This window comes from Saccoglossus kowalevskii, chromosome 9, assembly GCF_978046115.1.
Source record: "Saccoglossus kowalevskii chromosome 9, keSacKowa6.1, whole genome shotgun sequence".
NCBI lineage: Eukaryota > Metazoa > Hemichordata > Enteropneusta > Harrimaniidae > Saccoglossus > Saccoglossus kowalevskii.
Window position 1 is genome coordinate 1,647,496 of NC_140649.1, and position 14,808 is coordinate 1,662,303.

At 35.9% G+C, this 14,808-nt stretch overlaps 1 protein-coding gene across 1 annotated transcript in view; it reads right to left on the reverse strand.

Annotated features, from left to right (window-relative positions):
* Positions 1-4,619: 4,619 nt before the first annotated feature.
* LOC100374111 (ubiquitin-like-conjugating enzyme ATG10) overlaps positions 4,620-14,808 on the reverse strand; it is a 50,345-nt gene continuing 40,156 nt past the window's right edge. Inside the window, exon 6 of the mRNA XM_085503036.1 lies at positions 4,620-4,990. Coding sequence (XP_085359162.1) covers positions 4,948-4,990 — 43 coding nt within the window. The 3' untranslated portion in view covers positions 4,620-4,947. The remainder of the gene's footprint in view (positions 4,991-14,808) is intronic.

Here is a 14,808-nt window from a genome sequence, read left to right on the forward strand (position 1 = left end):
TGCAAACAAGACAAAGGAGAGAAATAATATTGCATGTATTCCTATATTGTGTGTTTTCGGCCAACATTCCTTGTTTACCTCCACACGTTATACGTTTTCCTATCGATCTAAGACATTGATAGGTCTCGGAGAATTACATGTTTAAAAAAATTAAACCACCACCCAGCTGTAGACCCTGTCTAATATCAATCTAAAATTATCAGATATTTATCCGATAATTCAAATGTACAATAGGCCGGCTTCCTCTAATGCAAGGATATTACACAAGTTTATACGACAATGTACCTGCAAATTTGATGCATAATTCATCGTTCAAGATTAAGGTCCATATTAGACAGATTTCCTTAAGGAAGTAAGAAAGCACTATTCTATTCTATTCTTCGTTGTTCCATTGCATTGTTCTGATATTTCTCTTTATTCTGAAAATATTCCCATATGTTGCACTCATAAATTACAGTTGGTATAATACACAATTTAAATACTTATCCTTATATCTGCCAAAACATGTATATCCCGTATTTATACTTTACATTATTTCTTTGTCAATATCCTTCGTGTACTGCAGATGTATTTGGAACTGCCTATTCGCTCCATTGTGCAGTCGTCGATTTTGTATTTTACGTTTGTGTAAATTACCAAAACTTCTTTGCTACATATGTTTAATTTACTTATGTAAGTCTTAGGTCAGGCAACGTCTTGCCATCTATTTGAATTCCATTTTTATCTAGGTATATGTAATTTCTTGGCAGTGTAATAGCGTTCTCTTAAATAAATAAATAAATAAATAAATAAATAAATAAATAAATAAATAAATAAATAAATAAATAAATAAATAAATAAATAAATAAATAAATAAATAAATAAATAAATAAATAAAAAAAATAAAAAATATTGAGAAAACATAAAAAGACTTATTTTCAAATAAATGAGTATGTCATGACTAATTCATTTTATCATAGACAGGATTTGCCCAGAAAATGCCATTTGATGATTGTGAATAACGTATAATAAAGTTAATGAATTCAAAATGTCAATAAGTAATGAATTATCCGATGTAATATCCAACGTAATACTTGTACGCTACACCAATATAGTTTTAATTTGATATATAACATGGTGGTGTTTGTCTGAGGTATTCCTATTTAATATGTGACAGGCTATTGCGTAATAATGTCTTTGTATAAGGTTGATCCCGAAAAATTCGCTTTTCATTTGACGCTGTGTATAATTTTTTAAAGCTAACATATTTACCCTGATTTTCGGGGGCAAAACGGCTCAGATTCTACAGTCAAAATTGATCAAATTAATTCCCATGTTTCTGTCTATTTTATGGCATGTAAATTTGACAGCCTTGTCTTAATTTTAATAGTACAGTCAGTATTTTGTAACTAGACTGATCGCGCTGAACAGAAAAAAACCATGTTGCTTTGTTCTACCATGGGGAGGGGTATTTATCCAATTGGACTTCTGACCACTAGCGTACATATTTCCATTGAAAATATGGCACATTCTGGCCGGCTCAGAATTTATTGGATGATCGTCGAACATAAAAGTACTAAACAATGTAATTTATGTCTCCCGAATACAAGTTGTCAGGGGCCCACATGAAGACTGTCAGGTACATAGTTTATTGTTGATCTGAACGTTTGGCAATAATTAAAAAAATATATGTTTTGCGCCTGAAGCTTGATAGGATACATCGCGTCTGAGAATATTGCCGACGATGATCACAAAAACACCTCCATGAAAGCCCATGGCCAGAAGAGTGGCAAGTATTATAATTCGGCATAGTTATTTTTTAATGTAAAGAAATGTAACATTGTGTCACAAAAGGTGAGCGTAGAATAATATTTGAAGAAGAATAATGATATTTTTTCTTATAGTAAAGAGATAAAAACGCAGTGAAATGTCAAAAACGTGTCAGGTTTCAGAACTGATTAGCATCTCAACATAGGGTTGTCGGAATATAGGGTTGTCGGAATATAGGAATGTCGGAACGGAACATAGGGTGTCGGAATATAGGGATGTCGGAACATAGGCGTGTCGGAATATAGGTATGTAACCCCGAGGAGGGATGTGTCCCCCTCAGAAGGTAGAAATTTTTGAAAAATGCAACCAAAATGAAGTCATTTGGTGCATACTTGGGGATTTTCAATCTTGATCATTAAGAATACAGTACATGTACACAGAACCAAAGGCCTTACACAAACGCAATAGTAGTTTATAAATAAATAAACGCTGCTCGGACTGATAAATATGATATATAGGAGATAATATTTGGTAATCGTAGTCCTAAATAACTATTAAAAATAGCTAGACGTTTCGAGCAATGGCTCTTTATCGATAGCATAGAAGAAAGTGTTATAACGTACAGGTAGAACATAGGAACGTAAGAACGCGCATGAACTATAAGTTAGAATCACAAAAAAATCCACAATAGAACAAATAACGCGCCTTAGGTAGCAGGTGGCGGCGCGTGTCTGTCCATGATGCACCGCGGTCGACTTAATTAGACATTCGACAAAAATAGCCGCATCTGACAAGTACGTGCAGATAAACGCGGTAAGTTTGAGAACTGTTTACTCACATCATATTGTGTCTTCATCCATTTTTTTGAGTTGATACTTAATCTATAGTTATGTCTCACCCTTTGAGTGGTTTGGTGTTAATTAATTTCATGTTTTAGGAAAATGTGCAGAAAATTGCTTTGTGTGACTTGTTATCGTTTGGCAAGTGATTATTATTTGACTGAAGTCGCTCAAATTTAAATTTGTTTCTGAGAATAATGTTTACAATGTTTTGCCTAAAAACTTATATTTAATTGTTGTTTATCATAAAATTGTTAACAAGATGAAATAAAACTTCTATGGACCCCACAATAACAAACTGAAAATTTAATTTATTAAAATGCGTTTTTTTGTGATGACTGCAATTGTTTACATTTATGCAAAATTTGGTAATGGTCTACTGAAAAAATAAAAGTCATCTTTAATCCCATGTATGTGTGATTAAAAGATACAACATTCTGAATATATATTATCAAAGTTTTGGTTGTGATGACAACAACATTTATTTTGTGTTCTTACAGACAATTTTATATGTTTTTTCATTTGTTATTTTTGCTATAATTTGACATAATTCACCCAAATTGAAAGCTATATTTGAAAATAATAATGGTAATGTTTTGCTGAAATTTTTTTTGTAATTGTAGTACGTCATACCTTTGTTGATAAACTGAAATAAAATCTCTATGGACCCCATAATAAAATAGTGAAATTTAGCTTTATAAAATGTGTGTTTTAGGTAATGTGTTTTCTCATGATCATAACTGTTGTAATATTCATGGTACCGTTACTCTTATTGATAAATTAAATCAGATTTCTTTGTGATTAAATAGATAAGATATTAAGTATGTGTACATTTTTCAATGTACGAGTCAAGTTAGATTCCTGTTAAACAGAAAATACATCCTTTTATACCCACGTCAGTCAACTTCATTGAACATTATATGATTAGTGGAGGGGGATATGATTGCTATTGCCTTACATAGTTCTGCAAAAATGGAATTGTTTGCATTATGTTTCAGATGTTGTAAATAACTATTAGATGTATTTGCTTTTTAGTGTAGTCCAAGAAAACTTGTTAAAATATATAAAGATGCCAAGCATATGCATGCTTCAGGAAAAATAATTTTTTTTTGATGACTGGAGATACAAATGTATACTGTTGCCCTCATGGCCAGTCAATAGGTACATTTGTATATATGATGAAACATGATAATGATCAAAACATACAATAGTTCCCTTAAGTTCAGGAATTCTGGTTGTTTTTACAAACTCACCAACATTTATAGAACAGGTCCATGTGTCCTACCTGTTTCTCATGCAGATACACATTCCCTGATAATATAGCCCTCTAAAAGGCACAGTCTGGGGGCTTCATGTATTGGGTACTGTCTGTCTGTTCCACCATGACATTTTCTCAGAGGTTTATCAACCATTTTTTTGCAACCTTTTTATGGTATACATAATTCTTTGTTTTCGGTCATTTTTAGTTCCCGACTGGGCAAATGGCTTATTGTGTCCAGTTCTCTTATTTTACACAATTCATATTATCATTTAATTTGTTGGTTTGTTATAAGCCCCACCATTGGAGCTATGTTGCAGTCTGAAAATCTAAAGTTGACTTAGTTACACATACAGTTTCCAGATACTTACATGACATCAGCAATTTGCTAGTATTATTTCAAAATGTCTTAATATTGTTCATTAATTTACTATTTTACACCCAAAATACTACAAATAATTACTAGATAATGATGCTAGATGCCTTTTTGGATAACTCTACACAATGTTAATAATGGGCGAAAGCTCACTTTGCAATATGGAGCACAAAGTGTGTTTCAGTCCATTATGGGTTTCAAGGAGTTCATTATTATTATTATTTTGTAGCGTTGTCAACACCAGTGGATTTGCTGCCACTAAAAGCAGAAAATTTGTAGAAAAATCCACAGTGAACGAAACAGTTTCACAGTCACTGACCCGTGAATCTGAATAATTAAAATGTCGTTCTGGAAATTGTTTCCACAATCTCATATGGCAAACTGAGAAAGAAACTAGTTTTAATCAATCAAATATTATTGTACATTTATTTAAATGATTTACATTATGAATGGCTGGAGTGTGATGTGAAGCAGCATTGCAGTGATCGCCCGAGCGAAGGCATTCCGTGACTAGTAGCCGTATCAGTGTCTGCTAGATCACCACCATGGACCGGCTGGATCGACTGTGCGTAGGGGTGCGTACCCAGGGTACATGTACATAGTCGTATCATTACCCCATCCCACAAGTATTTTCAAATCATCAAGGCAGATGTCCTGTATGTGTAATAGTTATTTTCAGATTCTACGAGAAGCCGGTGATTTGCCAATTTGGAGGCAAAAAAAACTTACAGGCGTAGCAAGTGAACGAACAAGTGGGTGTTAGCCATCCTAGAAAGAGAACAAACAGTGATTTTAATCTGACTGTATATAAAATATAAAAAACATACCTGAGAACACTGATACTTTCATTTGTTTATGTTAACTGTGACAGTGTCCCGGACTGTGACATTTACCCCTGAGGAAATACAAGTCTCGTTTCGCAAATTGTGTAGTACTACTCACTACAAAAACAGAACAAATGCATTTCTCTGTACTCATAGACATACTCCCACTTCGTTTTACGCATTTGCTTGGATAAATCACCCTCTGTTAACTTCACTTCATCGACACGATAGGGCGACCAAGTCAAGAGGCCACCAGGACAGCGGCATCAGTCGTGGAATCTAGAATTTGTCTGATTGTGACATTGAAATTCGCTGTTATTGGCAATGGGTCGTTTTATTTGATGCTGATTTTAGTATTAAATGCTTGTTATCTAACAATTGCCCTTTTTTTCAATATTTTCTCCTATATTCATTTTTGAAAACACCATTGTATTCATATCCATGGCACAGGGCATTGATGCTCAATAATGGGATACATTATCGCAAATAGTCTGCTGCAATAAGGTTGTAAAATCCACTGGTATTGATAATGCTATAATATAATTGGTGTTAGGGATGACGTCATAAGATTGATGTCGGATAAAAAACTTAATTCCTTTAGTTTTTTTCCCAAACCCCCCTACCCCCCACTGAAACTTAATTGATAAATGTTGGTCATGGCGTCAGACTACATTCACCATTAAATACAAATTGATAATCGGACAGTAGTATTGCATAGACGTTGGTTGTCGGGTGGGTGTAAAAAGATTTTACAAATGCACCTCATTTGACGCATAGATTTACACTCGAACCAAACCATTTTTCTGTTTTTTCCCCGGATATTTCTGTCATGATTAGATAGAAAAAAAGCGAACTACAAATACTCCAAGATTTGTTTGACTTCATTAAAAAATAAAATCAATTTTGTAGGATGGAAATTTTTTGAGGTCAAAACCCCCCCCACCCCCAAACTAAAGGAAATAATTTTTTTATCCAACATCGCTCTTTTGACGTCGTCCCATAAATGACATTATGTTGAAGTGCAATGAAGATCTTATTGAGATCAGACAATACAAAAAATATTTCTTTGTAATACATTTTGTTTATTTACTGATGTATTTGATTTCTTATTCCATAGCTAATGATGGCAGTGAGAGAAGCAGGAAAATCAAATGTATGTATATGTTTTTAACTTTTAATAGTTGGACACTGCATGGTCCATTTAAATTTGTTTTGGGGGTTCATGGACCAATTAATAATTGATGCTTCCAATTGTTTTCCTTTCCTCAGATTTAAAATGACTGGCGTCCATATCTATTCATATCTATATCCATATGTAGGTGTATTCTCCAATCTTTGCTGCAAAATTCTATTATAATTTGAATATTGGTACAGTGCAAGTTGATTTGTGTTGCAGTTCTATCCAAAATGTTTGACTGATGATGATTGTTTGATGAAATTTTTTTTTCTAATGTCTCGAATCAATACTGCCCATTTAGGTCCAAACTTGTAGCACATCACATCAAAGACTGTTGATTTGTGTCACAATCCAAGATGCTGACTGGCTAGGCCAATGTATGTCTTTTTTTTTTAGAACAGTTCTACCAAAGAGACTTGAGATTACAGGAACAGGCATATGCAGCAAACATCAAATAAAATTAATGATGTTCCGTACAATGTCTCTTGATGAATCATGTTATATTATGCAAGCGTTGTTCAGTTAACACACTTTTTCTGGTAGTTTTTGTAACCAGTTATTATTTTCCTGGATTTTGTATGTGTATTGTCTAGTCTACTGATATCTAATTCACACTGTCTAGCTAAATTCTAATTTTATATACAATTGTGCTCTAGCACATCAATGAAAATGTGTCATCCAATCTAAGATAGTTGACTAGCAGCCATAAATTTTTAAATCTGCTTATATAAAACAGGGAGCAGTGGATGTGATCAAATGAAGAAGTTGTGTTGTTCTCTTGCTCTCAACTAAATCTCTATGGCCAAGTTTACAAGTTGGCTATCCATATTTAAAAAACCAAAACCACAACTGATATAAAGCCCACCTGTAAATGAAGACAATTCTAATGTGACATTCTCAATGGTTTGTACGACTTGTAAATGTAAATTGGGCATACAAATGTAGGCATGATAATTTCACTCTGTTTGTTCCTTACAGCCCCCCCAAAATAAACCAATTCCCTGGACAAAAAATGAGGAGCAGTCACTGGTAGAGTATATCAGTTTAGCTAAACTGGATGCCAAATTTAACTTTATTGAATGGCCAGGAATGAAGGGAAATAGTCCCTTCTGGCAACAGGCTTCTGTTGAAGTTTCTAAATTCAGTGGCGTGTCAAGAACAGGTAAGCAAAAGTATTGATTTTGATTATTGATTATATGCTTGATTGATTTATAGTGTCATAATTTGTTTTCTGGTTGGAGTATTCCATAATTTTAAACAAATCAAGATCTTGATTGTATATGGACACATTTCATTCAAAGACTGATTCAAAGTATACCCATTACTTTCTTTTTGCAGATCAGATTAAAAATGGTGACATATAGGCATATGCATTTATTTCACAATCCAATTCTTAAATTCATTGAAGATAGACAAATAGTGTCTATTCTGGAACTGGATAAAAAAAACTTGACCCATAAATTATACATCATGGCAAATTATGATTTGAAATGGCAGATTGGTTTCATTTACCATTGCACAACATGGTCATGCATATTTTATTTACCAGTACAAAATTGAAATTAAAACAATGATAAACACATAATTAACAATTATGTTTTTGTTTTGTTTTTTCATAGGAAATGCATGTCGTCAAAAGACAATTAGTGGACATGAAAATAGTTTGAAATCAAAATATAAAACCCCTAACAATGCAGAGGAGCAGTTGCAAATCTTCACACCTCCAAATTCCAAATGTCATAATATTTCACAGCCATCACATTTACATGCATCTTCTTTCACCACACAAAACCATCCAGCCACATCAGTATCAACAGATCCTCCTAGCTCATTTAATACCATATTACAATTATTTTCATCTCTCAATATTACTGAACAGCTTGAAATTATAAGACACTTACAACTTCTATCAACAACACCAACCAACTAACAAAATATTGCCAGTAGAGAAGGTATATTAAACATACCCAAAGACTACATCGAGCTTTCTGTCATTGCTATGTCCACTTTGCAAAATGCAAAGTTGGACAATTCAGTATATAGCCTAGTAAAAGCTTTGGCATTGAAAAGAAATGATGGTTCACCAAGGATGCCACTTAATAGGATGCCATTTCCAATGCTAGCTTATGCTATACAGTTCTACAATGCATCATCATCTAATGAGGTAAACACAACAAATTAAACTACAGAAAATGTCTTACAATTATAATAATAACGATAAGAAATGTATATCGTCATGATGTTTATATTTAATTACAGTTAAAGTGTCCAATTGTATACAAAACATGGCTGGAAACTATGTATGCCAATTTTGGTGAAAGATTCATCCAACTGTTTAGAGGGCCATATTGGAGTGGAGTTGAGGGAAAACACCCACTAAATGTGAGTATTAGATTTGTATTGTCAATCCATAATTTATTCATACAATGTATTAATGGTATTGCATATTAATTACAATATATAAGCCAAGAATAGAAGTTATTTTTATGTCACTATTGAACAGCATTGATGGGTGGTCTAGATACCACTTACATAATGACTTACTTTTTTGTTGATATGGTATCACATAAATAAATACTAATAGGCACGTGTAAACATTCCTGCAATTGGAGCACAAGCCTTGAGGAATGAGAGTAGAAATAGCCAATTCAGTGGTTCAACTTATATACAAGTAAGTTGTACAAAATTGTGAACATTAACAGTGGCAATCAATGAAAACTATTTGTGTTATGTTTACTTTTATTGTTAGCACTGAATATAAAGTACTGTAGGTTAGCTTGTAATTAGTCACAAAAAATGATATCCAGTGAGTGACCATGTGATATCAGAATTTGTTTGAGCCTTTAATGGGGAACATATGAAAATCACAAACGGTACATCATTTTAGTTTCACTCATTGGATATCCTCTTCATTCCGCTTGATTATGTTATTATAATTGATATCCAATTTATTTTATAATAGATACACACACATGCACGCAGAATGAATACCAAAATCATCTGGGGGAGGGGGGGGGGTATTAATTATAAAGACACATGGCTGCAGGTAAGAAAAATAAGAACTGATTCCTGGTTGTAATTTTACAAACTTTTTTAACTGAGCAGCGTGATGCTGGGGATCGAATCCCCCACGGGAAGAGGCTCAGCAGTTCTTATTTTTTTTATTTTTTTTTATATATTATCATTTGTAATTTTTAAATTTTTTTTAATTTAAATATCTTTTTTGTTTGTACTTTTGATATATCCAAGCAATGAGTTGATGATTGATATTTTATGTACATTTTTAAATCTTCAATTCATTGATATTTGCAAATCATTTCAGACTGAAGCATTGAAACAGATTATCATTCATAATCCAGGATGTAAAAGAGTGTGGATTAAGGCTGACGGCACTGATCTTAAAGTTTCACTCCAAGAATCTCTTGGATTAAAGTGGCATGGTGATGTACATCTAAGTGATGATGTGTTGTCGATTTTATACAATGAGTATACTCAAAGCAGATGTAGTTGTAATAAGTTATTGTCTGAGTCAGTCAGTACAGAGAGGTTTCAAGCACAATTACAGTTAGTAATTGAAAGTTTGACAGAAGATAAAGTTTTTCTCAAAGAAAATTTCATCAAAGCTGTTAATAAATTTAACAAAAAACAGAATGACCCAAAATCCTCTGAAGATCAACTGATGCAGTTGTGTTGGGACGTTCATGAATACCAAATGCTTCTCTCTATTGCTGGAGACTACACTGATCTCCTGGCATCATTTAAACAGCAACTTTGAGAGGGATATACTCATCTGCAACCAGTTACAGAAGCAGTTTCTGATATAATCCCTGACATGAAATACCTCAGAAATCTGTTTAAAAAGAAACGAAACAGCAGCAACACATGTATTGGTTTTCATGATATCTGATGAAGAGAGAAAAGCAAAGCCATACTCAATAACTGTCAGATATCTTTTGTATCATAGTCTCACAGATAATAAATTCCGAGAATTAGTTAATGAGGTAAAGCTGAATGTTCTGAATGCAGGACTTCATCCTGTTGGTAAGCATATTCTAGAGCTCTTTATATGCTATCATTCTTGCACATAATTTGATGCTTTATTTTGTTGACTTTTTATGTATTATGAGGTATGTACGACCTAGAAAAAGTGCCATATGCGAGTACCAAGTTGCGAGTCGCAAGTAGCAAAATATGCCATATGCTAGTGGTAAAAACGGCATATGCGAGTGGTAAAATGTATCATTTGCTAGTAGCAAAAAAGCCCTATGCGAGGGGTAATACAAAGGCCAGGAAAACTGGTGTATGTGAGGGGTGGAGTAATTTGCCAGTTTGCTCAACGGCTGGATTAGTTTGCTTATAATATAATAACGTACGTTCAAATGTGTTTTATCACAGTAAAATCAAATATTTACCATGGTTATGAAATGATGTGTACATGGTTGGTTAAGATTGGCATGATGCTGTTGAGGCTTCTACTTTAGGGGTGATTCATATATAACAATAATGGTAGCAAATAGGTGTCAACGCGATCTAGCCTAGGTGTCAACCGGCGACGCCGCCCGGTACTCAACGTTACAGTCGACTAGTGTACGCGGATTACATCACGAAGGTCACAAATAAAAGCAGCTTTAACTACTATTTCCAGTGCTTTTTGTTTATTATTCATTTAAGTGTTTATATCATAAAGTTCGTTCAGTCGTTTGCATAGAATCGATGTTTGCTCTTCACACACTGCACAGGAAACGTGACCGCACAATAATTTAATAAACGGCCTAGCTGTGGAATCATAGCCCTTTGTTGCCGACCGCATTATTTACGTGACTGACTTTGGCCGGCCCATGTTCGACGTACAACAACAAAATTAAAAAAAAGACGTCCAAATGAAATTGTTAGGGCGAAATTAAATTGTAGGTCGCACCAAAGAGCTACGGAACCGCAGCTATAAACGGCCATGATCAGCCAGCACACTCCACATAACATGTGAAAATTGTTATTTCTTTCGGTAAAATTAGTATGAACCCGTGGTCTGCGATTAAAGAATCATAGAATTATAATTGTAGTTAGTAAAAACGGGTGTTCACAGCAGGGTCACAGAATTCTTGTGTCACGCGCCGCCGGTTAAATGAAGACAATGTACGGTGGCTTGTTAGGGCCATTGACGATTTTTCTAATTTTTGACATTTTCACTTGTATTTTCCTGCTTTTTCTCGAATTTCCAAAATTTTCTCCAGAATTGTTCTGCTTTTATTTTGAATTTTCGACATTTTTGTCGGAAATAGATATGGATAGAATTATTGTTTACTATTTTTACTGATATTGTGTATCGTGTTATATTATTATACTGTTATATACATCGTTTGTACCTACTAAAGCTTGAATGTAACAAAACGGGATACGACCTTGAACACTGTGCTATGAGCGAACGTGAGAGGCAACACCACAATATTTGTATTGACCAATCACAGTATTGTATATTTGTATCTAGTTTTCCCGCTCGAATTCAGAATCCCCACGAGGGTATTTAAGCATTCATTGTAATTGTTTCAGGGCTCTTCTATGTTATGTTCACGAATAAACAACTTGTGTTCTACTCTTAAAAGTACTTGTCTTGTCTGATTGCTGGACTGCTGGTATTATAAAGAATATTACGTCCAAAAATACGACTTCCCACATTTTTGGTGCCGAGACCAGGATAATGCCAGATCCAGCCCAGAATCCAGTTGAAGCGACAGATCCATTGCCTGATCTCAAAAAGAAACGCACAGTTTGCCGTGCTCAACTTACGAAGATCTTCAAAAAGGCAGAAGCAGAAATCGGACAATATGACGCTGAGGTTGACAAAACTAAAGCCTATGCCACGCTTCGAGCAACATACAAACTTGTTCAAGATAGATATGCAAGACTCATCGCTACTGATGAACAAATTTTCAACGCAACTCAAGACCCCGATCTGAGCAGCGACATAGAAGAGACAGACGACTATGAAATTCAGATCTCCGAGAGAAAAGAACTAATCGGACAATTTCTCGAGTCACGTGACCCCTCTACACTGAAAAAAGCTGCGAATGCCTCGTTTATCGCCGGAAAGCAAATCTCCGCGCAATCATCCGCTCAACGAAGAGCCGTTCAACTACCGAAACTCGAATTACAGACATTTGCGGGAGATACACTAAAATGGGTTAGTTTCAATGATACATTCAATGCTGCCATACATAACGATGGAACACTTGACAATATCCAGAAGTTCACCTATCTGCGAAGCCTTCTGACAGGTGAAGCCGCACGCACAATTGAAGGACTTGATCTTACTGATGCCAACTACGCTAGCGCTTTGACATTACTCAGGGAAAGGTATGGACAGAAACAAGTCATAATCAGTGCCCACATGAAATCACTGTGGGAACTACCAACGCCGACGGAAGATGCCACAAGTCTCCGTCACTTCTACGACTCGCTCGAATCCCATGTTCGCGGTCTACATGCACTGGGTGAAGACGAGAACTCATACGGAAAACTTCTTGTACCCATGATTCTAGAAAAACTGCCGACTGAAATACAACGTCTTCTAGCAAGGGCACGTGGAGATGTCGTTTGGAACCTACCCGATCTCCGAAAAGCCATACTCACCGAAATTAAGATAAGTCAGGTTGGTAACAATAACATTTTAACAAATCAACCCACGATTACTGCTACCTTTCACACTACGACGCGAGGGCAGAAATCAGCTCGTCCGAAACGCCTTTGCGCCTACTGCAAAGGATCGCATTCGCCTTCCGAATGTACGGTTGTTACAGACGCTAAGCGCCGTTTGGAGATCGTACGCCCAGACAAACTGTGTTTTAATTGTTTAGCTAAGCATCTCGTTGGAAACTGTGCATCGAAACACACCTGTAGACACTGTCAACGTAAGCATCACTCATCGCTTCACATTCATGGATATAACCGCAGTAACCCAGGAAATAATAGCAGTGCCACAAATGGATCTAATCCCAGTGGGGATACTCGTCACAATTCTGGATTACCTGCAGATTCGGCCACTGGATATAATACACCGGTTTATTCGGCCAATAATGGAAATCCTACTAGCAGACCTACGAACGGATCTAATACAAATGGAAATAATACTTGTGTACATTTTACTTCAACCCTGAACTTTGCGCCAAAAGGGCCGGTTCTGCTCAAAACTGCTAAAATACCCGTTTCTGTCAATAATGGAACTATTGTCTCCGCTACTGTGCTATTTGACGAGGGAGCTAATCGCACATTTGTTACTGAAAGTTTCGCCGACAAAATACACGCGAACACTACGCGTTCCGAAAACATTGATCTTGCTTCATTTGGGAACAAACATACACGCATACGCTCAATGAAAAAGGGGACATTCGATCTGCATACCATTTCCGGCAACAAAGCGAAAATTGACGCATTGCTCATACCAGAGATATCCACTTCGATGTCCAATCACGTCGATTCCGAACTATTGACACTTCCATATCTGAAAGGGCTACGCCTAGCTCACCCGGTTTCTAATGACACTTGTTACGACATCGACATTTTAATCGGTGCCGACTACTACTGGAATTTCGTCGGAGACGAAGTTATTCGTGGCAAAGGCCCTACAGCCGTGTCATCTCCTTTTGGTTACTTGTTATCTGGTCCCAAACTTAATGGGAAATCTACCGCTGCTGCTAATGTGCTACACGTAATGACTGACACTTGCAAAACTGACATTGCTATCACTTCATACTGGGACCTTGAGTCCATCGGCATCAAAGATGATACACGCTCTGATAACACGCCTACAAAGGAAACCGAATTCAAGTCGTATCGCGATACTCACCTGCGCCGAGAGGACAATCATTTTGTTGCTAAGTTACCATGGAAATCAGACCACGCTCCACTACCTACAAACTACAACGTTTCGAATTCGCGAACGCGATCCATGATTCGCCGTCTACCGCCAAATGTTGTTGATATTTACGATAGAATAATTACCGATCAAGAAAAACAAGGCTTCATTGAGGTCGTTAAGAACGATAACATTGCATGTGGTCATTACTTGCCACATCGATCCGTCAAAAAAGATTCCGAGACCACGCCAATTCGTATTGTATACGATTGTAGTTGTAAGAAGAACGCTGATTCTCCTAGCCTAAATGATTGTCTAATGACCGGACCTCCGTTACTCAACGACCTCACCTCGATACTACTACGATTTCGCGCAAATCCTATCGCATTAACAAGTGACATTGAGAAAGCTTTTCTCCAAATACGTCTTGAACCCGATGAACGAAAGTTTACAAAGTTTTTGTGGCTTTCTAATCCACGAGATATCGAGAGCGAATTCGTCACTTACCAATTCAAATCGGTTTTATTCGGCGCTGTGTGTTCGCCTTTCATTTTGAATGCCGTAGTCAAAACGCAGATGGAAGCTAATTCGGACATTCCAACCTCCTCCGATTTGAAACAGAACATATATGTGGATGACGTCATAACCGGCTGTACGTCTGAATCCGACGCCATACAATACTACAACGAGTCCAATCAACTAATGAGTTCTTGTGGTTTCAACCTTCGTTCATGGT